At 44.5% G+C, this 27,638-nt stretch overlaps 1 protein-coding gene across 4 annotated transcripts in view; it reads right to left on the reverse strand.

Moving 5' to 3' along the window:
* Window positions 1–8,852, reverse strand: part of CCDC27 (coiled-coil domain containing 27) — a 58,243-nt gene extending 49,391 nt beyond the window's left edge. For 2 of the 4 annotated variants that reach the window (XM_056543401.1, XM_056543400.1), the window contains exon 1: window positions 8,693–8,852. Coding sequence is in view for 1 of the 4 variants with exons in the window: in XM_056543403.1 (XP_056399378.1) it covers window positions 8,693–8,697 (5 nt within the window). In the remaining 3 variants the exon portion in view is untranslated. The remainder of the gene's footprint in view (window positions 1–8,692) is intronic. The other 2 variants (XM_056543403.1, XM_056543402.1) reach the window with 2 other exon arrangements.
* Between the last annotated feature and the right edge of the window lie 18,786 nt (window positions 8,853–27,638).

The following is a 27,638-nucleotide window of genomic DNA, read 5'->3' on the forward strand; positions in this document are numbered from 1 at the left end:
AAAAAAGATAACGAGAAAAAACATTTTAAAAGCCATGAAATCGAGTTTTGAAAATGCACAAGAGATTATAAAGATTCGTGGACAGAGGCGGCTGCTTATTCACCTCTGTGTTGAAGTCATGCATGCTCAGCGGAACCGAGCGTCCATGTGTATGGGGGGAATCGGTAGGAATGGCTTCTACTCAAACAAGCAGGCAGCTATGGAATGTTCATGACAGAGTTTCCCAACAAGGGGGCCTCCAGCTGTTGAAAAACTACAACTTCCAGCATGCTGGAAGTTATAGTTGTAGTTGAAGTTGTAGTTTTGCAACAGCTGGAGGCACCTTGTTAGGAAACACTGGTAAAAGCAAAGCATTGGTTGCATATAAAATTGTAGCGAAGGATACAGCAGCACATGGATTGCCTCCGCCATACAGGGTCTCAATCAGATATGGCGCCATACAGGGTCTCAATCAGATATGGCGCCATACAGGGTCTCAATCAGATATGGCGCCATACAGGGTCTCAATCAGATATGGCGCCATACAGGGTCTCAATCAGATATGGCGCCATACAGGGTCTCAATCAGATATGGCGCCATACAGGGTCAGCGCACGGATGATGCAAAGATTTTTCCTGCCCCAGGCGAAAGCTAATTTTTCTGCCCCTTGATCCCGCCCATTGGCTCCGCCCTTTGACACACCCCACCTTACTACTGGGGTGACACACTGTAACAAACCTTCTCCTCATATAATCTTCTTACTACTGAGGTGACACACTGTAACAAACCTCCTCCTCCTCATGTAATCTCCTTACTACTGAGGTGACACACTGTAACAAACCTCCTCCCCATGTAATCTCCTTACTACTGGGGTGACACACTGTAACAAACCTCCTCCTCATGTAATCTCCTTACTACTGAGGTGACACACTGTAACAAACCTCCCCCTCATGTAATCTCCTTACTACTGGGGTGACACACTGTAACAAACCTCCCCCTCATGTAATATCCTTACTACTGGGGTGACACACTGTAACAATCCTCCTCCTCATGTAATCTCCTTACTACTGGGGTGACACACTGTAACAAACCTCCTCCTCATGTAATCTCCTTACTACTGGGATGACACACTGTAACAAACCTCCTCCTCATGTAATCTCCTTACTACTGGGGTGACACACTGTAACAAACCTCCTCCTCATGTAATCTCCTTACTACTGGGGTGACACACTGTAACAAACCTCCTCCTCATGTAATCTCCTTACTACTGGGGTGACACACTGTAATAAAACCTCCTCCTCATGTAATCTCCTTACTACTGGGGTGACACACTGTAACAATCCTCCTCCTCATGTAATCTCCTTACTACTGGGGTGACACATTGTAACAAACCTTCTCCTTATGTAATCTCCTTAGGTTTGACACACTGTAACAAACCTCCTCCCCATGTAATCTCTTTACTACTGGGGTGACACACTGTAATAATCCTCCTCCTCATGTAATCTCCTTACTACTGAGGTGACACACTGTAACAAACCTCCTTCTCATGTAATCTCCTTACTACTGCGGTGACACACTGTAACAAACCTCCTCCTCATGTAATCTCCTCACTACTGGGGTGACACACTGTAACAAACCTCCTCCTCATGTAATCTCCTTACTACTGGGGTGACACACTGTAACAAAACCTCCTCCTCATGTAATCTCCTTACTACTGGGGTGACACACTGTAACAAACCTCCTCCTCATGTAATCTCCTTACTACTGGGGTGACACACTGTAACAAACCTCCTCCTCATGTAATCTCCTTACTACTGAGGTGACACACTGTAACAAACCTCCTCCTCATGTAATCTCCTTACTACTGAGGTGACACACTGTAACAAACCCCCTCCTCATGTAATCGCCTTACTACGGGATGACACACTGTAACAAACCTCCTCCTCATGTAATCGCCTTACTACGGGGTGACACAGTGTAACAAACCTCCTCCTCATGTAATCTCCTTACTAAGGGGTGACACACTGTAACAAACCTCCTCCTCATGTAATCTCCTTAATACTGGGGTGACACACTGTAACAAACCCCCTCCTCATGTTATCTCCTTACTAGTGGGGTGACACACTGTAACAAACCTCCTCCTCATGTAATCTCCTTAATACTGGGGTGACACACTGTAACAAACCTCCTCCTCATGTAATCTCCTTACTAGTGGGGTGACACACTGTAACAAATCTCCTCCTCATGTAATCTCCTTACTACTGGGGTGACACACTGTAACAAACCCCCTCCTCATGTAATCTCCTTACTACTGGGGTGACACACTGTTACAAACCTCCTCCTCATGTAATCTTCTTACTACTGGGGTGACACACTGTAACAAACTTCCTCCTCATGTAATCTCCTGACTACTGGGGTGACACACTGTAACAAACCTCCTCATGTAATCTCCTTACTACTGGGGTGACACACTGTAACAATCCTCCTCCTCATGTAATCTCCTTACTACTGAGGTGACACACTGTAACAAACCTCCTCCTCATGTAATCTCCTTACTACTGGGGTGACACACTGTAACAAAACCTCCTCCTCATGTAATCTCCTTACTACTGGGGTGACACAGTGTAACAAACCTCCTCCTCATGTAATCGCCTTACTACGGGGTGACACACTGTAACAAACCTCCTCCCCATGTAATCTCCTTACTACGGGGTGACACAGTGTAACAAACCTCCTCCTTATGTAATCTCCTTACTACTGGGGTGACACACTGTAACAAACCTCCTCCTCATGTAATCTCCTTACTACGGGGTGACACACTGTAACAAACCTCCTCCTCATGTAATCTCCTTACTACTGGGGTGAAACACTGTAACAATCCTCCTCCTCATTTAATCTCCTTACTACTGGGGTAACACACTGTAACAATCCTCCTTCTCATGTAATATCCTTACTACTTGGGTGACACACTGTAACAATCCTCCTCCTCATGTAATCTCCTTACTACTGGGGTGACACACTGTAACAAACCTCCTCATGTAATCACCTTACTACTGGGGTGACACACTGTAACAATCCTCCTCCTCATGTAATCTCCTTACTACGGGGTGACACACTGTAACAAACCTCCTCCTCATGTAATCGCCTTACTACTGGGGTGACACACTGTAACAAACCTCCTCCTCATGTAATCTCCTTACTACGGGATGACACACTGTAACAAACCTCCTCCTCATGTAATCTCCTTACTACTGGGGTGACACACTGTAACAAACCTCCTCCTCATGTAATCTCCTTACTACTGGGGTGACACACTGTAACAAACCTCCTCCTCATGTAATCTCCTTACTAGTGGGGTGACACACTGTAACAAACCTCCTCCTCATGTAATCTCCTTACTACTGGGGTGACACACTGTAACAAACCTCCTCCCCATGTAATCTCCTTACTACTGGGGTGACACACTGTAACAAACCTTCTCCTCATGTAATCTCCTTACTACTGGGGTGACACACTGTAACAAACCTCCTCCTCATGTAATCTCCTTACTACTGGGGTGACACACTGTAACAAACCCCCTCCTCATGTAATCTCCTTACTACTGGGGTGACACACTGTAACAAACCCCCTCCTCATGTAATCTCCTTACTACTGGGGTGACACACTGTAACAAACCTCCTCCTCATGTAATCTCCTTACTACTGGGGTGACACACTGTAACAAACCTCCTCCCCATGTAATCTCCTTACTACTGGGGTGACACACTGTAACAAACCTTCTCCTCATGTAATCTCCTTACTACTGGGGTGACACACTGTAACAAACCTCCTCCTCATGTAATCTCCTTACTACTGGGGTGACACACTGTAACAAACCCCCTCCTCATGTAATCTCCTTACTACTGGGGTGACACACTGTAACAAACCTTCTCCTCATGTAATCTCCTTACTACTGGGGTGACACACTGTAACAAACCCCCTCCTCATGTAATCTCCTTACTACGGGATGACACACTGTAACTGTAATGCTTCTACTAACCGGCCCTGGGTCCCTGAAAACGGGGACACCCCAGAATGGTGGTTCGGCAGCGGAGTCAGGAGGGACTGACAATCACGGTATTATGGATTATATATGAACAGAAGTAACAGATGAGTTTGTCATTTAACCTGTGCACTGCCAAACCAAAACAAGCAGAAAAATAGATATAAACTATAAAAATATATAAAATGATATTACTATTATTATCTCCACCAGATGAGGCTGAACAATAACACATAATAGAGGGAATAATCTCCCATCTCATATATGTATAAAATATACACAGGAGGGGCCATAAACTCACAAACACATGGACGCTCAGCCCAGCTGAGCATGCATGACTTCAACCAGAGGTACATAAACTGCTGTCATAATCTGGGGGAGTCAGCATATCCGATACACAGAGGTGCGCTACACGTGGACCCCATTGGTTCCCATACATTGCGGACATTACGCCTCCTTGTAATATTACAAATCACAGTCTGACTAGCGCTTACGTTTTTTTGTAGAATGATAAATACGTCCTATTTGGTGTCAGATTGTACAGCGATTTAATCTGAAGAGTGCATAAAATTGTTGGATATGGCAAACAAATTTAAAAAGGTCATCCGGGAATAGAAAAAAAAACAACAACAAAACAGTATTAAAATATTAAACTATTAAAATGTTTTTTTCTTTTTAAACAGCGCCCCCCCTATCCTCAGGATGTGTGTGGTATTGCAGCTCACTGCCATTGAAGTGAACAGACAAGTTGTAATACCACACAAAAGCTTAGGACAGGAGTTCTTGGAAGATGTTTTTCTTACTATTCCTGGATAATGTCTATGATAGTTTCGCCCTACCAGTGTGCCTCCAGCTGTTGCAAAACTACAACTCCCAGCATGCCTGGACAGCCAGAGAATTTTATAAGCAACTGCTACTACCTAATGTGGAGAACCTGCTACTACCTAATATGGGGAACCTGCTACTACCTAATGTGGGGAACCTGCTACTACCTAATGTGGGGAGCCTACTACTACCTAATGTGGGGAACCTGCTACTACCTAATGTGGGGAACCTGCTACTACCTAATGTGGGGAACCTGCTACTACCTAATGTGGGGAACCTGCTACTACCTAATGTGGGGAACCTGCTACTACCTAATGTGGGGAGCCTGCTACTACCTAATGTGGGGAACCTGCTTCTACCTAATGTGGGGAACCTGCTACTACCTAATGTGGGGAGCCTGCTACTACCTAATGTGGGGAACCTGCTACTACCTAATATGGGGAGCCTGCTACTACCTAATATGGGGAGCCTGCTACTACCTAATGTGGGGAGCCTGCTACTACCTAATGTGGGGAGCCTGCTACTACCTAATGTGGGGAACCTGCTACTACCTAATATGGGGAGCCTGCTACTACCTAATGTGGGGAACCTGCTACTACCTAATGTGGGGAGCCTGCTACTACCTAATGTGGGGAGCCTGCTACTACCTAATGTGGGGAACCTGCTACTACCTAATATGGGGAACCTGCTACTACCTAATATGGGGAACCTGCTACTACCTAATGTGGGGAACCTGCTACTACCTAATGTGGGGAACCTGCTACTACCTAATGTGGGGAGCCTGCTACTACCTAATGTGGAGAACCTGCTACTACCTAATGTGGGGAGCCTGCTACTACCTAATGTGGGGAACCTGCTACTACCTAATGTGGGGAACCTGCTACTACCTAATATGGGGAACCTGCTACTACCTAATGTGGGGAACCTGCTTCTACATAATGTGGGGAACCTGCTACCCCTTAATTCCCTGGTTGAACTTGATGGACATATGTCTTTTTTCGACCGTACTAACTATGTAACTATGTAATATGGGGAACCTGCTACTACCTAATGTGGGGAACCTGCCACTACCTAATGTGGGGAACCTGCTACTACCTAATGTGGGGGACCTGCCACTACCTAATGTGGGGAACCTGCTACTACCTAATGTGGGGAGCCTGCTACTACCTAATATGGGGAACCTGCTACTACCTAATGTGGGAAACCTGCTACTACCTAATGTGGGGAACCTGCTACTACCTAATGTGGGGAACCTGCTACTACCTAATGTGGGGAACCTGCTTCTACATAATGTGGGGAGCCTGCCTCTGCATAATGTGGGGAACCTGCAATTACCTAATGTGGGGAACCTGCTACTACCTAATGTGGGGAGCCTGCTTCTACCTAATATGGGGAACCTGCTACTACCTAATGTGGGGAACCTGCTACTACCTAATGTGGGGAACCTGCTACTACCTAATGTGGGGAACCTGCTACTACCTAATGTGGGGAACCTGCTTCTACCTTATGTGGGGAACCTGCTTCTACATAATGTGGGGAACCTGCTACTATCTAATGTGGGGAACCTGCTATGTAGAGAACCTGCTACTACCTGATGTGGGGAACCTGCTACTACCTAATGTGGGGAGCCTGCTACTATCTAATATGGGGAACCTGCTTCTACCTAATATGGGGAACCTGCTACTACCTAATGTGGGGAACCTGCTTCTACCTAATGTGGGGAACCTGCTACTATCTAATGTGGGGAACCTGCTTCTACCTAATGTGGGGAACCTGCTTCTACCTAATGTGGGGAACCTGCTTCTACCTAATGTGGGGAACCTTCTACTACCTAATTTGGGGAACTATACTGCACCTAATGTGGGGGAACTATACTGCCAACCTAATGTGGGGGAACTATACTGCACCTAATGTGGGGAACTATACTGCACCTAATGTGGGGAACCTGCACCTAATGTGGGGAGAACTATACTGCACCTAATGTGGGGGAACTATACTGCACCTAATATGGGGATAACTATACTGCACCTAATGTGAGGGAACTATACTTCACCTAATGTGGGGAGAACTATACTGCACCTAATGTGGGGAGAACTATACTGCACCTAATGTGGGGAGAACTATACTGCACCTAATGTGGGGAGAACTATACTGCACCTAATGTGGGGGGAACTATACTGCACCTAATGTGGGGAGAACTATACTGCACCTAATGTGGGGAGAACTATACTGCACCTAATGTGGGGAGAACTATACTGCACCTAATGTGGGGAGAACTATACTGCACCTAATGTGGGGAGAACTATACTGCACCTAATGTGGGGAGAACTATACTGCACCTAATGTGGGGAGAACTATACTGCACCTAATGTGGGGAGAACTATACTGCACCTAATGTGGGGAGAACTATACTGCACCTAATGTGGGGAGAACTATACTGCACCTAATGTGGGGAGAACTATACTGCACCTAATGTGGGGGACTATACTGCACCTAATGTGGGGAGAACTATACTGCACCTAATGTGGGGAGAACTATACTGCACCTAATGTGGGGGGAACTATACTGCACCTAATGTGGGGAGAACTATACTGCACCTAATGTGGGGAGAACTATACTGCACCTAATGTGGGGAGAACTATACTGCACCTAATGTGAGGGAACTATACTGCACCAAATGTGGGGGAACTATACTGCACCTAATGTGGGGAGAACTATACTGCACCTAATGTGGGGAGAACTATACTGCACCTAATGTGGGGAGAACTATACTGCACCTAATGTGGGGGAACTATACTGCACCTAATGTGGGGAGAACTATACTGCACCTAATGTGGGGAGAACTATACTGCACCTAATGTGGGGGAACTATACTGCACCTAATGTGGGGAGAACTATACTGCACCTAATGTGGGGAGAACTATACTGCACCTAATGTGGGGAGAACTATACTGCACCTAATGTGAGGGAACTATACTGCACCAAATGTGGGGGAAACTATACTGCATCTGATTAAGGGGGGCAGAGGACTGGTGAAGGGGTACATGGGACTGATTAAGGGGCAGGGGAGTGATTAAATATAAAAAATATATATTTCTCACAAAGATTTTTTTTCCTCTTTGTGTAAGTTTATGGGGGGGGGGGGGCACAAGGCTAGCTCGCACAGGGCGCCTGAACACCTAAGGCCGGCTCTGTGCCCAGACCATTATACTTGCTGCTTAGTATACTGGGTGTTGTCATTTTTCAACAGCTGGAGGCACCCTGGTTGGGAAGCCCTGCTCTGAGTATTGCTGTCAGTCTCCCATCCACTGCCCAGACAACGATACTTGCTGCTTAGCATACTGGGAGTTGTATTTTGCAACAGCTGGAGGCACCCTGGTTGGGAAGCCCTGCTCTGAGTATTGCTGTCAGTCTCCCATCCACTGCCCAGACCATGATACTTGCTGCTTAGCATACTGGGAGTTGTATTTTGCAACAGCTGGAGGCACCCTGGTTGGGAAGCCCTGCTCTGAGTATTGCTGTTGGTCTCCCATCCGGTGCCCGGACCATGATACTTACTGCTTGGCATACTGGGAGTTGTAGTTTTTCAACAGCTGGAGGCACCCTAGTTGAGGAACACTGCTCTAATCACATCTAATCCCAACGATCAGATCTAATCCAAGAGGGTATCCGGCAGTAAGTGTTCAGTGTCCCAGCAGCGCCACCACAGGAGAGATGAAGAATTAAACAGTCCCCACTGAAATCAATGCAACGTCCATATGATGTGTGGACTGGGTCCTCCAAGGAGGGAGACGCTCTTTGTAGCCGCAATCTACACTATATAAGGACCCATGTGACCCCTTCTTACCTCATCCCGGAGACCGAGGACCGAGCGCAGGACAGCTGATCCAGGAGGTGCAGAGCAGAGACCTCGTGCCCCCTCCACCCTGTCACTTCAACTATAACACTTGTCACTTTCTTTCATTCAGGAATGTCAGGGCGAAGCCGGGATTGGTCGTGTGATCGGTTGCTAGGAGACGGATTGTTTACTGTGAGGACCGAGGGCTGAACACAGCGCCTTGTATGTGAGCGACACCGACACAACGTAACCGTAACCGGGAAACAAGGAGGAAGAATAGGAGCATGAAATACAGCGACACGCGCGCCTTAACCCCTTATTGACAATTAGATTTTTTATTTATTTATGTATTCATTTTTATTTATTTTATTTATTTTTATACATTTTTAATTACATTTATTTATTTTATTAGTAATTTATTTATTTATGAACTTTTATTTTAATTAATTTTGTTTTCTTTAAATGTTTTAAATTAAAAAATGTTGTTTATTTAAATTTTTTAAATTATTAATCTTTCACCTTTCCATTTATAGACCTATTTGAGGTCTTGTTTCTTTTGTTTGCAGGACTAATTGTACTTTGTAATGACGCCCATCATTTTACCCTAATCTATACTGCGCAGCTGAAAAAAAAATATATATATAATTTCGGGGATTAAATTGAAAAAGAATAAAATTTTGCCAATTTTGAAGACTTCTATTTTTACGTATTGATCTGATATTTGTGGGATGAAATTGAAAAAAAAATTCTTTGTGGGATGAAATGGAAAAAAAAATATTTGTAGGATAAAATTGATTAAAAAAAATATATATATATAAATATTTGCGGGACAAAATGGAAAAAAATATTTGTGGGAATAAATGGAAAAAAAAAGTGTGGGCTGAAATAAAATAAAAATTTGCACATTTTGGAGACTTCCATTTTAACATGTTTTTGGGATGAAATAAAAAAAAATATTTGTGGGATGAAATTGATAAAAAAAAAATATTTAGCAGAATGAAATTGAACAAAAAAAATGATTTGTGGGAAGAAATGGAAAAAAAAGATTACTTGCGGTATGAAATTAAAAAAAAATTAAGATATTTGTAGGATGAAATGTAAAAAAAATAATATATGTGGGATAAAATTGAAAAAAAAATCCAATTTTGCTAATTTTAAGAAACTTCCATTTTTAAGCGTGTGTCCATTTTTATGTGCAATTACAGCGACACCGAATTAAATTAGTTTTTATAGTTTTTTTATGTTAATAATATTGATACTAATAATAAAAAAAAGAAATCAATAAATGCTTGAAATCCCCTAATTTTGATTCCTATAACGTCTTTATTTTCTTGTCTACAGGCCTGTATGAGGGCTCATTTTTGGTGCTGTGATCTGTAGTAGATGAGATTTTTTTATTTATTTTTTTTTATCACTTTTTTAATGCAGCAATCCTGGTGTTTGGTATTTTTTTTCCCCAGAACACGCCGTTTGCCGCGTGATTTTAATAACAGTATATTTTAATAATTGGGACATTTCTGCTCGCCCTGATACCAAATATATTTATTTTTGGTATTTGATAAATATAAGGGGGTTGATCTAAACTTTTTTTTTTTTATTAGGGGAGAGGATTTTTTAAAGATTTTTTAAAAACTGTTTTTAAAATTTTATTTTACTCCCTTTTTAAGTGTATCTAGGGGACTTTTATAAGCAATCATTAGATTGCTTTTTACAGTCTTTCCCAACCAAGGTGCCTCCAGCTGTTTCAAAACTACAACTTCCAGCATGCTGGGAGTTGTAGTTTTGCAACAGCTTAAGGCACCCTGGTTGGTAAATTTTGGCTTATGCTAATCAATGCTTTGCTATTGCATAGTATTGATCATTTATCAGTTTTAAAAAATATTTAAAAAAAATCCTCCCTCTAATAAAAGTTCAAATAAAACACTGTAAAAAATAAATAAAAATAAACATATTTGGTATCACCGTGTGCGTAATTGTCAGAACTGTTAAATTATGATGTTCCTGATGCTGCGCGGTAAAAGTCGTAAACTAATGGCAAAAATGCCAATATTGCCGATTTGTGGTCACATAAAAAGTGATCAAAAAGCCATATATACGCAAAAACTACAACTCATGGTCCCCCCCCCAAAAAAAAAAATAAACCCTAACATAGCTCTGTAGGTGAAAAAATTTAAAAGTTATAGGGGTCAGAACACGGCATTAAACAAACTTATTTTTTTTCAAGTTTTCAAAAAAAAAATACGAAACAAAAATTACCCAAGTTTGGTATAATTGGAATCATACGGACTCATAGAGTAAAGATAGCATGTTAGGTTTACTGTATTGCGAACCCTGAAAAAATTATTGCCCCATATTTTTTTCAATCTTGCCTTACATGTATCTTTTTATGGCTCCGTAATACATTATATATTAAAATAAAGTGCGCCAATGAAATGTACAACTTGTCCCACAAATAGGAAACCCTGATACAACTCGTCAGTGGTAAAATAAAAAAAGTTATGGGTAAAAAAAACGTGAGCAAAAAAAAAAGAAAGAAATCGCTGGGTCACGAAGGGGTTAAGTTCAGTATAAACTTGTATCAGTTACATTGTAGCCACAGAGCAGCAGATTCACTGTAGTTATACATGGAAGATATGAGAGAAGATTGTGGATAATATAGAACTGTAAATATGTAGAAGGTGAAGAACTATTATTATTGTTATTATTATTATCATTATTATTATTATTATTGTTATTATTGTTATTATTATTATTGTTATTATCATTATTATTATTGTTATTATTGTTATCATTATTGTTATTATATTATTATTATTATCATTATCATTATTATTATTATAATATTATTATTTTTGTTGTTATTATTAATGTATTATAGTATTATTATAATAATTATTTTATATTATATAATAATAATTATTATTATTGTTATTATTATTATTGTTATTATTATATTATATTATTATTATATTATTATTATTGTTATTATTATTGTTATTGTTTTATTATTATTGTTATTATCATTATTGTTATTATATTATCATTATCATTTTTATTATTATTAGTTATAATATTATTTTATATTATTATTATAATTATAATATTATTATCATTATTGTTGTTGTTATTATTATCAATATATTATAGTATTATTATAATAATTATTTTCTATTATATAATTATTATTATTATTATATTATTATTATTATTATTAATATATTATATAAAATTGTTATTGTTATTGTTATTATTATTATATTATTATTGTTATTATTATATTATTATTTACAGCAAAAAAGAAAGTCCGGCGCAGAGCTGTAGTTTGCAGTAAGAACTTTGAATTTCTTTATTCCAGTATAACGCAATACACAGGATAATCTGACGCGTTTCGCACCTAAGTGCTTAGTCGTAGATAACAAGTAATCACAATGAACGTCTTAAAATACACAAAATTCGTCATAGTAAAATCGTTCTAATACAAGACATGGGCCTTCAATTACTTAGAAAATCGGGTTGTAAGTCTATGTTGCTTTCTTACCCGACTGCTTTTTCCCCTGGTATTTATTATTATGCTGCTTTTCCCCTGGTATTTATTATTATGTTGCTTTTTCCCCTGGTATTTATTATTATGTTGCTTTTTCCCCTGGTATTTATTATTATGTTGCTTTTTCCCCTGGTATTTATTATTATGTTGTTTTTTCCCCTGGTATTTATTATTATTATGTTGCTTTTTTCCCTGGTATTTATTATTATGTTGCATCCTGTTTGTCGCACTGGGTTTTGTTGATTTTGGTTTCCATCTCCTCTGAGTTGTCGGGAAAAAATCCACAACAATACAACAAATTCGGGTTGGAAACCTTTATAAATAAATGGGAAAGCTCAGAAATGTCGGGTTACGCCTCCGGTTTGGGAGAATCCACATCGGGTCCGTCGGGAAAAAATGTCGCATCGTGTTGCAGACTGGCGCACAATGTCTACTACATGGCGCAGACAAAGATGCGACAAAAAAACCAAACAAAACAAGTAAATGAGGGCCATGGTGCTGGAATATCGGATTGGGAAGCATTAGTTTGGGTTGTGTTCACACCTGGGTAAACCTAAATGCGTATTATTATTGTACATTTTCTTCAAATGAAATGAAAACCATCTGCAAGAATAATAACCCAACTATTTAATTTATATATATACCATGGAACGTTATATTATTCCTACACTCAAAAGCGAAGGTGATTTAATAGCATATAGAACATTATACCTTGTCCAGGCATGAAGACACGCACGGGCTTGGTACATGTCTCCTAATTACTCTTTAGGGTCTAGGGACAAGTAAGTGCTAAATCCATTCTTTTATTAAGTCCGAGGGGGTCCCTTGTGCCTAGGAGAAATATCCAGTATGCTTCCCTGTTATAAAGCCTATTCCTAAGGTCTCCTCCCCTCGGACCCAAAGTAACCCTTTCAACCCCAGATACCTGTAGACCAGTCACATCTCCTCTATGTACCTCCCTGAAATGGCGGGATAACATAGAGATGCCTGTAATATTGCTTTTAACATCTGAAACATGTTTTCTGAATCTCATTTTCAACGAGTTACTCGAACATCCTACATAATGTAACCTGCAGATGGTGCAGGGGGCTACATAAACTACAGTGGTCCCTCAACATGCGATGGTAATCCGTTCCAAATGGATCGTTTGTTGCAACCATCGTATGTTGAGGGATCGGTGCAATGTAAAGTATAGGACAGTGGTCTACAACCTGCGGACCTCCAGATGTTGCAAAACTACAACACCCAGCATGCCCGGACAGCCGTTGGCTGTCCGGGCATGCTGGGTGTTGTAGTTTTGCAACATCTGGAGGTCCGCAGGTTGTAGACCACTGTTAGAGGAAGTTGTACTCACCTGTCCCCGTCGCTCTGGACCGTCACTGCTGCTCTGGATGTCGCCGTCCATCGCTGTCGCCGCGTTCCCAGGGTGTCCCCAACGCTCCGGCAAGGCCTCTGCTTCCCCGACATCCGCGCTCTCCGTCGCCGCCATCACGTCGCTACACACGCCGCTACTATTGGATGACGGGACGTCGTGCGCAGCAACGTGATGACGACGATGGAGAGCGCCGGCGATGGAGGGGATCCTGAAGAGGACGCGCCGGAGCCCCGAGGACAGGTAAGAGACATCACCGGAGCTCACGGGGCACCGTAAATGGCTATCCGGGGGCAGCTGAAGCAGTCTACGCTGCCGGATAGCCGTTTATGCGATGGCCCCGACATACAAAAGCATCGGATGTTGATGCCGCCTTCACCATGTGATGGAGAGTGATCGTATGCTGAAATGATCGTATGTCGGGGGGGTCACTGTACAGACTTGGTGTTACAATTTGTATAGTCCCGCAATTTATATATAAATAATATATATAATAATTATTATTATTGTTATTATTATTATATTATTATTAATATATTATATAAAATTGTTATTATCATTGTTATTATTATTATTATATTATTATTATAGTTATTATTATTTTATTATATTATTATTATTATCATCATTATTATTCTTATATTTTTATTATCATATTATATTATTATTGTTATTATTATTATTAATATTATTATTTTATTATTATTATATTATATATTCTCTTACCTAATAAGATGCTGGTAATTGTAGTACACAGCAGATAGGATAAGAACGAGAGAACGAGACCGTCCAGTAAAGACCTTATCTGTTTGCTCAAGATTTAATATTAAAATGGCGGCCAACTCCCCGGCGCACCCCGAATGCGCAAATGCAGTGAAAACATATATGGTTACTGTGAATTGTTCTGGTTCTGCAGAGATCGGGCTCAATAAAACTGCTGGAATCTCAACTCAGTCACTAATGGGGGGAATTTATCAAAACCGGTGTAGAGGAAAAGTTGACCAGTTGTCATAGCAACCAACCAGATCGCTTCTTTTTTTTAAATTTTTTTAATATTCCCCCTTATGTCTGAACCTACTCTTGGAAATATATCATAGTACAAAAATTCTGAACATTCCACCTAGTTATATGCAGGTTCTCTCCACCAGGCGGCGCTCCTGTGCCTTTCCTACGGTCACTGACTGAGCTGCTGCTTTAGTCATCTTTGGCGCTTCAGCACTTTATGATATATTCTAATGGGACGACTTCCCTTGTGATTTGGGTTTTTGCAGCGATATTAGTTACAATAATAAATATATATAATTCACTGTTATGTTTGATCATATTCTGCTGTAATCTTACATAACATAGTGAATATGGGGGGGGGGGGGGGGGTCATCCGACATATACCTGGAAAACTACGCATGCAGCATTTTTTATTTTGTGCATTGACTTGAGACAAAACTATTTAATTTTTGCGCTATTTTTTATGTTGTCTTCGCTGAGTTCATCATTATTTCAGGGGCAGCGGTAGGAGCTGCGCTGAATTTATCACTTGCACAAATGTTTTCTGCACATCAATAACCGGCGGACTCCAGAATGTGCGCAATATCGTACATTTTGTGGAACTGGAAAAATCACACACTTGTGCGGCAGGTTTCGCTTTGTGCAAAAATCTGCACTAATGATAAATTCCCCCCTCAAAGTAAACAGATGCGCAAATCATTTGCACTGGAAATAATCAAATGCATCAATATCTGAGGCTGAAATCTCCTGTTTATACATTTAGGGTCTATGCACACGGCAGAATTTACGCTTGCGGAATTTCACTTCAAATTAAAGGGGTACTCCGGTGAACAACATTTTTGTAAATGACGTCTATTAAAAAATATTTACCCTTCCAGTACTTTTTAGTAGCTGGATGCTACAGAGGAAATTCTTTTCTTTTTGAATTTCTTTTTTGTCTTGTCCACAGTGCTCTCTGCTGACACCTCTGTCCGTCTCAGGAACTGTCCAGAGCAGCATAGGTTCGCTATGGGGATTTTCTCCTGCTCTGAACAGTTCCTGATACGGGCAGCAGGTGTCAGCAGAGAGCACTGTGGACAAGACAAAAAAGAAATTCAAAAAGTATAGAATTTCCTCTGTAGCATACAGCTGCTAAAAAGTACTGGAAGGGTAAAGATTTTTTAATAGAAGTCATTTACAAATCTGTTTAACTTTCTGGCACCAGTTCATTAAGAAAAAAAAAGTTTTCCACCAGAGTACCCCTTTAATGCCCATAGACTTCTATGGGATTCCGCACTCCCATTCACATGTCTGAATTTCCGCCTGAGGATGTAAGTAGAAATTCAGACGTGTGAATGGGATTCCGGAATCTTATAGAAGTCTATGGGCTTTAATTTGAGGCGGAATCCCACATTGACCCTAACTCTTCAGCTTCTAATGTCTCCCCGTATTTTGACCATTTAGGTTCTCCAGTCCCTTATGGTTGTGTTGTAGACATATCTAAATCATAGCAGACATATATGGGACTGTAGAGACGTATATGGGACTGTAGAGACGTATATGGGACTGTAAAGACATATATGGGACTGTAGAGACTTGTATGGGACTGTAGAGACATGTATGGGACTGTAGAGACGTATATGGGACTGTAAAGACATATATGGGACTGTAGAGACATATATGGGACTGTAAAGACGTGTATGAGACTGTAGAGACTTATATGGGACTGTAGAGACATGTTTGGGACTGTAGAGACATGTATGGGACTGTAGAGACGTATATGGGACTGTAGAGACGTATTTGGGACTGTAGAGATGTATATGGGACTGTAGAGACATATATGGGACTGTAGAGACGTATATGGGACTGTAGAGACGTGTATGGGACTGTAGAGACGTATATGGGACTGTAGAGATGTATATGGGACTGTAGAGATGTATATGGGACTGTAGAGACGTGTATGGGACTGTAGAGAAGTGTACGGGACTGTAGAGATGTATATGGGACTGTAGAGACGTATATGGGACTGTAGAGACATATATGGGACTGTGGAGATGTGTATGGGACTGTAGAGAAGTGTATGGGACTGTAGAGACGTATGTGGGTCTGTAGAGACGTGTGTGGGACTGTAGAGACGTGTGTGGGACTGTAGAGACGTATATGGGACTGTAGAGACGTATATGGGACTGTAGAGATGTATATGGGACTATAGAGATGTGTATGGGACTGTGGAGACGTGTATGGGACTGTGGAGACGTGTATGAGACTGTAGAGACGTGTATGGGACTGTAGAGAAGTGTGTGGGACTGTAGAGACGTGTGTGGGACTGTAGAGACGTGTGTGGGACTGTAGAGACGTGTGTGGGACTGTAGAGACGTATATGGGACTGTAGAGACGTGTATGGGACTGTAGAGACGTGTATGGGACTGTAGAGACGTGTATGGGACTGTAGAGACGTGTATGGGACTGTAGAGACGGGTATGGGACTGTAGAGACGGGTATGGGACTGTAGAGACGTGTATGGGACTGTAGAGACGTATAAGGGACTGTAGAGACGTATATGGGACTGTAGAGACGCATATGGGACTGTAGAGACGCATATGGGACTGTAGAGACGCATATGGGACTGTAGAGACGCATATGGGACTGTAGAGACGTATATGGGACTGTAGAGACGTGTATGGGACTGTAGAGACGTGTATGGGACTGTAGAGACGTGTATGGGACTGTAGAGACGTGTATGGGACTGTAGAGACGTATATGGGACTGTAGAGATTCACTGGTCACAGGCCTCAGATATTTGCGCAGCCCCTGCTCTCCCCGGTTTCCCAAACTTCAATGCAGAGACTGTTCTATAGCAAAGAAAAGCTAAAAATAAATATGTGGGCGATCTCCACGCCCGGCTCCATAGAAGATCTCCCATAATTATTGCATTAAAGGCGTTTCACGGTGACTTGGACATAATCCTGTCTACTGTAAATATATTCAGCTCTTCCTTCTATTAGCAATAACAACAAGATTCTCAGTATTATGTATCAGGGAGATGGGCAGGAGGTAGAGGCAGCTGCCTAGGACACAGCTGCCTCTCTGCCCCGGGGCAGATCACATTACAGCAGCCGAGCTCATTCACCTTCAACCTGACATTTGACTCTCCGGGGTCTGGACCTTTTGATTCTCCAGGGTCTGGACCTTTGATTCTCCGGGGTCTGGACCTTTGATTCTCCGGGGTTTCAACCTTTGATTCTCAGGGGTCTGGACCTTTGATTCTCCAGGGTCTGGACCTGTGATTCTCCAGGGTCTGGACCTTTGATTCTCCGGGGTCTGGACCTTTGAATCTCTGGGGTCTGGACCTTTGACGCTCCAGGGTCTGGACCTTTGACGCTCCAGGGTCTGGACCTTTTACTCTCCAGGGGCTGGACCTTTGACTCTCCGGGGTCTGGACCTTTGATTCTCCGGGGTCTGGACCTTTGATTCTCCGGGGTCTGGACCTTTGACTCTCCGGGGTCTGGACCTTTGACTCTCCGGGGTCTGGACCTTTGATTCTCCGGGGTCTGGACCTTTGATTCTCCGGGGTCTGGACCTTTGACTCTCCAGGGTCTGGACCTTTGATTCTCCGGGGTTTGAACCTTTGACTCTCCGGGGTCTGGATCTTTTACTCTCTGGGGTCTGGACCTTTGACTCTCCGGGGTCTGGGCCTTTGACTCTCCGGGGTCTGGGCCTTTGACTCTCATGGGTCTGGACCTTTGATTCTCCATGGACTGAACCTTTGACTCTCCAGGGTCTGGACCTTTGACTCTCCGAGGTCTGGACCTTTGACTCTCCGAGGTCTGGACCTTTGACTCTCCGGGGTCTGGACCTTTGACTCTCCAGGATCTGGATCTTTGATTATCCAGGGTTTGAACCTTTGACTCTCCAGGATCTGGGCCTTTGACTCTCATGGGTCTGGACCTTTGATTCTCCAGGGAATGGACCTTTGATTCTCCAGGGTCTGGACCTTTGATTCTCCAGGGTTTGAACCTTTGACTCCCCAGGGTCTGGACCTTTGACTCTCATGGGTCTGGACCTTTGATTCTCCAGGGTCTGGACCTTTGATTCTCCAGGGTCTGGACCTTTGATTCTCCTGGGACTGGACCTTTGATTCTCCAGGGACTGAACCTTTGATTCTCCAGGGATTGGACCTTTGATTCTCCAGGGACTGGACCTTTGCTCCCAGAGCTGACACTTTCCTAACCTGTGGCTCCTCGGCTGTCAGTATTTCTGTAATGGTCACAGGGCCCCAGGTTGGAGATCACTGGGGACAGAAGTTCCATTAATGGTCGCACAGACCTGGCGTCATCTAGAAAACATTGGGGACATTTATCATCCCTCTCTATTTTAGTCATCAATATAGAACAATGTTCAGCGCATTAGTCCGGTCTATTGTGAGCCTAATTTACGAACTGTTGCATGGCTCTTGATAAATTTTGCGCATTTTGCCCACGGACTGTAGTTTAGATTTTATTTAAGGGTGCTTCAGCATGGTCTGACATCTTTTCTGTGAACAGTTGCAATTGATAAATTCCGGACCACAGCATTTTTTGATCTATTATAGACTACTATGCTGCAGGAAACTAAAAGTCCTCTATAACAAAAGTCTCAAAAAAGTTGCACGAATATAGACTGCGACTTTCTGTGCGAAAATTTTAGATGGGAAAAAACTGTCTAAATCCTTTGATCAATGTCCCCATTGTGTCATAAATCTCCCAGGAATCCCATCCAGTCATGGATATTGTTGTCTCTGTGAATATATGAAGAATATAAGAGAACACTGACTGCTGGAGCCTGATCTATGGAGGGGGTGTAATATAAAAACAAAGAATATACCCCCCTTCCCTATAACCACGGACTGATAGTGATGAAGGTGTCATCTCCCCCAGTGCAGAATGGATGACAGTGATAGGTGACAGTGATGGGGCAGTGATGGGGACAGTAATGGGTGACAGTGATGGGGACAGTAATGGGGGACAGTGATAGGTGACAGTGATGGGGACAGTAATGGCTGACAGTGATGGGGACAGTAATGGGTGACAGTGATGGGGACAGTAATGGCTGACAGTGATGGGGACAGTAATGGGGGACAGTGATGGGGACAGTGATGGGGACAGTAATGGGTGACAGTGATAGGTGACAGTAATGGTGACAGTGATAGGTGACAGTGATGGGGACAGTAATGGCTGACAGTGATGGGGACAGTAATGGGGGACAATGATTGGGGACAGTAATGGGTGACAGTGATGGGGACAGTGATAGGTGGCAGTGATGGGGCAGTGATGGGGACAGTAATAGTGACAGTGATAGGTAACAGTGATGGGGACAGTAATGGGGACAGTAATGGGTGACAGTGATAGGTGACAGTGATGGGGACAGTAATGGGTGACAGTGATAGGTGACAGTGATGGGGACAGTAATGGTGACAGTGATAGGTGACAGTGATGGGGCAGTGACGGATGACAGTGATGGGACAGTGATAGGTGACAGTGATGGGGCAGTGATAGGTGACAGTGATGGGGCAGTGATGGGGACAATAATGGCTGACAGTGATGGGGGCAGTAATGGTGACAGTGATAGGTGACAGTGATGGGGCAGTGATGGGGACAGTAATGGGTGACAGTGATGGGGACAGTAATGGTGACAGTGATAGGTGACAGTGATGGGGGAAGTAATGGTGACAGTGATAGGTGACAGTGATGGGGCAGTGATGGGGACAGTAATGGGTGACAGTGATTGGGACAGTAATGGTGACAGTGATAGGTGACAGTGATGGGGGCAGTAATGGTGACAGTGATAGGTGACAGTGATGGGGACAGTAATGGGTGACAGTGATAGGTGACAGTGATGGGGCAGTGATGGGTGACAGTGATGGGGACAGTAATGGGGGACAGTGATAGATGACAGTGATTGGGGCAGCGATGGGGACAGTAATGGGTGACAGTGATGGGGACAGTAATGGGGGACAGTGATAGGTGACAGTGATGGGGACAGTAATGGCTGACAGTGATGGGGACAGTAATGGGGGACAGTGATGGGGACAGTAATGGGTGACAGTGATAGGTGACAGTAATGGTGACAGTGATAGGTGATATTGATGGGGACAGTAATGGCTGACAGTGATGGGGACAGTAATGGGGGACAGTGATAGGTGACAGTGATGGGGCAGTGATGGGGACAGTAATGGGTGACAGTGATGGGGACAGTGATAGGTGGCAGTGATGGGGCAGTGATGGGGACAGTAATGGCTGACAGTGATGGGGACAGTAATGGCTGACAGTGATGGGGACAGTAATGGGGGACAGTGATAGGTGACAGTGATGGGGCAATGATGGGAACAGTAATGGTGACAGTGATAGGTGACAGTGATGGGGGCAGTAATGGGTGACAGTGATAGTTGACAGTGATGGGGACAGTAATGGGTGACAGTGATAGGTGACAGTGATGGGGACAGTAATGGTGACAGTGATAGGTGACAGTGATGGGGCAGTGATGGATGACAGTGATAGGTGACAGTGATGGGGCAGTGATAGATGACAGTGATGGGACAGTGATAGGTGACAGTGATGGGGCAGTGATGAGGACAATAATGGCTGACAGTGATGGGGGCAGTAATGGAGACAGTGATAGGTGACAGTGATGGGGCAGTGATGGGGACAGTGATGGGGACAGTAATGGTGACAGTGATAGGTGACAGTGATGGGGGCAGTAATGGTGACAGTGATAGGTGACAGTGATGGGGCAGTGATGGGGACAGTAATGGGTGACAGTGATTGGGACAGTAATGGTGACAGTGATAGGTGACAGTGATGGGGGCAGTAATGGTGACAGTGATAGGTGACAGTGATGGGGCAGTGATGGGGACAGTAATGGGTGACAGTGATTGGGACAGTAATGGTGACAGTGATAGGTGACAGTGATGGGGGCAGTAATGGTGACAGTGATAGGTGACAGTGATGGGGCAGTGATGGGTGACAGTGATGGGGACAGTAATGGTGACAGTGATGGTGACAGTGATGGGGACAGTAATGGGTGACAGTGATGGGGACAGTAATGGGGGACAGTGATAGGTGACAGTGATTGGGGCAGCAATGGGGACAGTAATGGGTGACAGTGATTGGTGACAGTGATGAAGGACAGTGATGGGGACAGTGATGAGGGACAGTGATGGGGACAGTATTGAAGACAGTTATGGGGACAGTGATAGGGACAGTTATGGGAGACAGTGATGAGAGACAGTGATAAGGGGCAGTGATGGGGACAGTGCTAGGAGACAGTGATAAGGGGCAGTGATGGGGTCAATATTGGGGACAATGATGGGGACAGTGATAGGAAAAATGATGAGGGGCAGTGATGAGAGACAGTGATGAGGGGCAGTGATGGGGACAGTGATAGGGACAGTGATAGGGACAGTGATATCCTGTTTGAATATTTAGTGCATATTATTGTAATGTTTGATATTTGTCCATATTTGGACCCTCAACAATTGTAAAGTGCTGCTGAATCTGTTGGCGCTATACAAATAAATATTATTACTTTACCCTGATAAAACATGGAAATAAAACATTCCTATTGGTAAATTACATATAACACCAGCTCTTGGTGAGACGTTCCCCTAATAAAAACCAAAACCTACTTATAATAGATGATCCTCCTCCTGTATCCTCCCATATATCCTCCTCCTGTATCCTCCTCCTGTATCCTCTCCTGTATCCTCCCCTATATCCTCCCCTGTATCCTCCTCCTGTATCCTCTCCTGTATCCTCCCATATATCCTCCTCCTGTATCCTCTTCTGCATCCTCTCCTGTATCCTCCCATATATCCTCCTCCTGTTTCCTCCCCTATATCCTCCCCTGTATCCTCCTCCTGTATCCTCTCCTGTATCCTCCCATATATCCTCCTCCTGTATCCTCTCCTGTATCCTCTCCTGTATCCTCCTCCTGTATCCTCCCCTGTATCCTCTCCTGTATCCTCCCATATATCCTCCTCCTCTATCCTCTCCTGTATCTTTCCATATATCCTCCCCTGTATCCTCCTCCTGTATCCTCCCATGTATCCTCCCCTGTATCCTCCTCCTGTATCCTCCCCCTGTATCCTCTCCTGTATCCTCCTCCTGTATCCTCTCCTGTATCCTCCTCCTGTATCCTCCCATATACCTCCCCCTCCTATATCTTCTCCAGTATCCTCTCCTGTATCCTCCCCTGTATCCTCCTCCTGTATCCTCCCCTATATTCTTCTCCTGTATCCTCCCCCTGTATCCTCCTCCTGTATCCTCTCCTGTATCCTCCCATATATCCTCCTCCTCCTATATTTTCTCCTACATCCTCCTCTATATTCTCTTCCTGTTTCTTAACCTATATCCTTCTTCTGTATCCTCCTCCTGTATCCTCCATATCCTCCCCTGTATCCACTCCTCTATCCTCCTCCTGTATCCTCTTCTGTATCCTCCCCTGTATCCTCCTCCTGTTTCCTCTCCTGTATCCTCCCATGTATCCTCTCCTGTATCCTCCCCTGTATCCTCTCCTGTATCCTCCCCTGTATTCTCTCCTGTATCCTCCCCTGTATCCACTCCTGTATCCTTCCCTGTATCCTCCCCTGTATCCTCTCCTGTATCCTCCCATGTATCCTCCCCTGTAACCTCCCCTGTATCCTCCCTTGTATCCTCCCCTGTATCCTCTCCTGTATCCTCCCCTGTATCCTCTCCTGTATCCTCTCCTGTATCCTCCTCCTGTATCCTCCCCTGTATCCTCCTCCTGTATCCTCCTCCTATATCCTCCCCTGTATCCTCTCCTGAATCCTCCTCCGGTATCCTCCCCTGTAATCTCCCCTGTATCCTCCTCCTGTATCCTCCCCTGTATCGTCTCCTGTATCCTCCTCCTGTATCCTCCTCCTGTATCCTCCCCTGTATCCTCTCCTGAATCCTCCTCCTGTATCCTCCTCCTGTATCCTCCTCCTGTATCCTCCCCTGTATCCTCTCCTGTATCCTCCTCCTGTATCCTCCTCCTGTATCCTCCCCTGTATCCTCTCCTGAATCCTCCTCCTGTATCCTCCTCCTGTATCCTCTCCTGTATCCTCCCCTGTATCCTCTCCTGTATCCTCTCCTGTATCTTCCCCTGCATCCTTCTCCTGTATCCTCCCCTGTATCCTCTCCTGTATCTTCCCCTGTATCCTCCCCTGTATCCTCTCATGTATCCTCCTCCTGTATCCTCCCCTGTATCCTCTCCTGTATCCTCCCCTGTATCCTCTCCTGTATCCTCCCCTGTATCCTCTCCTGTATCCTCCTCCTGTATCCTCCCATATATCCTTCTCCTCCTATATCTTCTCCTACTTCCTCCTCCATATTCTCTTCCTGTTTCTTAACCTATATCCTTCTTCTGTATACTCCTCCTGTATCCTCCATATCCTCCCCTGTATCCACTCCTGTATCCTCCTCCTGTATCCTCTCCTGTATCCTTCCCTGTATTCTCTCCTGTATCCTCCCCTGTATCCACTCCTGTATCCTCCCCTGTATCCTCCCATGTATCCTCTCCTGTATCCTCCCCTGTATCCTCCTCCTGTATCCTCCCCTGTATCCTCCCCTATATCCTCCAGTATCCTCTCCTGTATCCTCCCCTGTATCCTCCTCCGGTATCCTCCTCCGGTATCCTCCTCCTGTATCCTCTCCTGTATCCTCCCCTGTATCCTCTTCTGTATCTTCCCCTGTATCCTTCTCCTGTATCCTCCCCTGTATCCTCTCCTGTATCTTCCCCTGTATCCTCCTCCTGTATCCTCCCCTGTATCCTTTCATGTACCCTCCTCCTGTATACTCCCCTGTATCCTCCCCTGTATCCTCCTCCTGTATCCTCCATATCCTCCCCTGTATCCACTCCTGTATCCTCCCCTGTATCCTCTCCTGTATCCTCTCCTGTATCTTCTCCTGTATCCTCCCCTGTATCCTCTCCTGTTTCTTCCCCTGTATCCTCCCCTGTATCCTCTCATGTATCCTACTCCTGTATCCTACTCCTGTATTCTCCCCTGTATCCTCCCCTGTATCCTCTCCTGTATCCTCCTCCTGTATCCTCCCATATATCTTCCTCCTCCTATATATATATCTTTATCTATATCTTCTCATACATCCTCCTCTATATTCTCTTCCTGTTTCTTAACCTATATCCTTTTTCTGTATCCTCCTCCTGTATCCTCCATATCCTCCCCTGTATCCACTCCTGTATCCTCTCCTGTATCCTTTCCTGTATCCTCCCCTGTATCCTCTCCTGTATCCTCTCCTCTATCCTCCCCTATATACTCTCCTGTATCCTCCCTGTATCCTCCTATATCCTCCCCTGTATCCTCTCCTGTATCCTCCTGTATCCTCCTCTATATACTCTCCTGTATCCTCCCCTGTATCCTCCTATATCCTCCCCTGTATCCTCTCCTGTATCCTCCTGTATCCTCCTCTATATACTCTCCTGTATCCTCCCCTGTATCCTCTTATATCCTCCCCTGTATCCTCCCCTATATCCTCCCCTGTATCCTCTTCTGTATCCTCCCCTGTATCCTCTCATGTATCCACTCCTGTATCCTCCCCTGTTTCCTCCTCCTGTATCCTCCCCTGTATCCTCCTCCTGTATCCTCCCCTATATCCTCCCCTGTATCCTCTCCTGTATCATCCCCTGTATACTCCCCTGTATCCTCCCTTGTAAGCTCCTCCTGTATCCTCTCCTGTATCCACCCCTGTATCCTCGCCTGTATCCTCTCCTGTATCCTCCTCCTTTATCCTCTCCTGCATCCTCCTCCTGTATCCTCCTCCTGTATCCTCCCCTGCATCCTCCCCTGTATCCTTTACTGTATCCTCCTCCTGTATCCTCTCCTGTATTCTCCTCCTGTATCCTCCCCTGTATCCTCTCCTGTATCCTCCCCTGTATCCTCTCCTGCTGTATCCTCCCCTGTATCCTCTCCTGTATCCTCTCCTGTATCCTCCTCCTGTATCCTCCCATATATCCTCCTTTATCCTCCCCCTGTATCCTCCCCTGTATCCTCTCCTGTATCCTCCCCTGTATCCTCCCCTGTATCCTCTCCTGTATCCTCCTTCTGTATCCTCCTCCTGTATCCTCTCCTGTATCCTCTCCTGTATCCTCTCCTGTATCCTCTCCTGTATCCTCTCCTGTAACCTCTCCTGTATCCTCCCCTGTATCCTCTCCTGCTGTATCCTCCCCTGTATCCTCTCCTGTATCCTCCCCTGTATCCTCTCCTGTATCCTTCCATATATCCTCCTGTATCCTCTCCTGTATCCTCTACTGTATCCTCCTCCTGTATCCTCCCCTGTATCCTCCTCCTGTATCCTCCTCCTGTATCCTCCCCTGTATCCTCCCCTGTATCCTCTCCTGAATCCTCCTCCTGTATCCTCCTCCTGTATCCTCCTCCTGTATCCTCCCCTGTATCCTCTCCTGTATCCTCTCCTGTATCCTCTCCTGTATCTTCCCCTGTATCCTTCTCCTGTATCCTCCCCTGTATCCTCTCCTGCATCTTCCCCCTGTATCCTCCTCCTGTATCCTCCCCTGTATCCTCTCATGTATCCTCCTCCTGTATCCTCCCCTGTATCCTCTCCTGTATCCTCCTCCTGTATCCTCCCATCTATCCTCCTCATCCTATATCTTCTCCTACTTCCTCCTCTATATTCTCTTCCTGTTTCTTAACCTATATCCTTCTTCTGTATCCTCCTACTGTATCCTCCATATCCTCCCCTGTATCCACTCCTGTATCCTCTTCTGTATCCTCCCCTGTATCCTCCTCCTGTTTCCTCTCCTGTATCCTCCCCTGTATCCTCTCCTGTATCCTCTCCTGTATCCTCCCCTGTATTCTCTCCTGTATCCTCCCCTGTATCCACTCCTGTATCCTCCCCTGTATCCTCCCATTTATCCTCTCCTGTATCCTCCCCTGTATATTCCTCCTGTATCCTCCCCTGTATCCTCTCCTGTATCCTCCCATATATCCTCCTCCTCCTATATCTTCTCCTACATCCTCCTCTATATTCTCTTCCTGTTTCTTAACCTATATCCTTCTTCTGTATACTCCTCCTGTATCCTCCATATCCTCCCCTGTATCCACTCTTGTATCCTCCCCTGTATCCTGTCCTGTATCTTCTCCTGTATCCTCCCCTGTATCCTCTCCTGTATCTTCCCCTGTATCCTCTCATGTATCCTCCTCCTGTATCCTCCCCTGTATCCTCTCCTGTATCCTCCTCCTATATCTTCTCCTACATCCTCCTCTATAGTCTCTTCCTGTTTCTTAACCTATATCCTTTTTCTGTATCCTCCTCCTGTATCCTCCATATCCTCCCCTCTATCCACTCCTATATCCTCCCCTGTATCCTCCCCTATATCCTCCAGTATTCTCTCCTGTATCCTCTCCTGTATCATCCCCTGTATACTCCCCTGTATCCTCCCTTGTATCCTCCTCCTGTATTCTCCCCTGTATCCTCTCCTGTATCCTCTCCTGTATCCTCCTTCTTTATTCTCTCCTGTATCCTCCTCCTGTATCCTCCTCCTGTATCCTCCCCTGCATCCTCCTCCTGTATCCTCCCCTGTATCCTTTACTGTATCCTCCTCCTGTATCCTCTCCTGTATCCTCTCCTGTATCCTCCTCCTGTATCCTCTCCTGTATCCTCCCCTGTATCCTCTCCTGCTGTATCCTCCCCTGTATCCTCTCCTGTATCCTCCCATATATCCTCCTGTATCCTCCCCCTGTATCCTCCCCTGTATCCTCTCCTGTATCCTTCCCTGTATCCTCTCCTGTATCCTCTCCTCTATCCTCCCCTATATACTCTCCTGTATCCTCCCCTGTATCCTCCGATATCTTCTCCTACATCCTCCTCTATATTCTCTTCCTGTTTCTTAACCTATATCCTTCTTCTGTATCCTCCTTGTTACGCCGAGCGCTCCGGGTCCCCGCTCCTCCCCGGAGCGCTCGCCACATCCTCGCTACTGCAGCGCCCCGGTCAGATCCACTGACCGGGTGCGCTCGCGATGCGCACCCCGGCTCCCGTACC

This window comes from Hyla sarda, chromosome 10 (assembly GCF_029499605.1).
Source record: "Hyla sarda isolate aHylSar1 chromosome 10, aHylSar1.hap1, whole genome shotgun sequence".
Lineage (NCBI taxonomy): Eukaryota > Metazoa > Chordata > Amphibia > Anura > Hylidae > Hyla > Hyla sarda.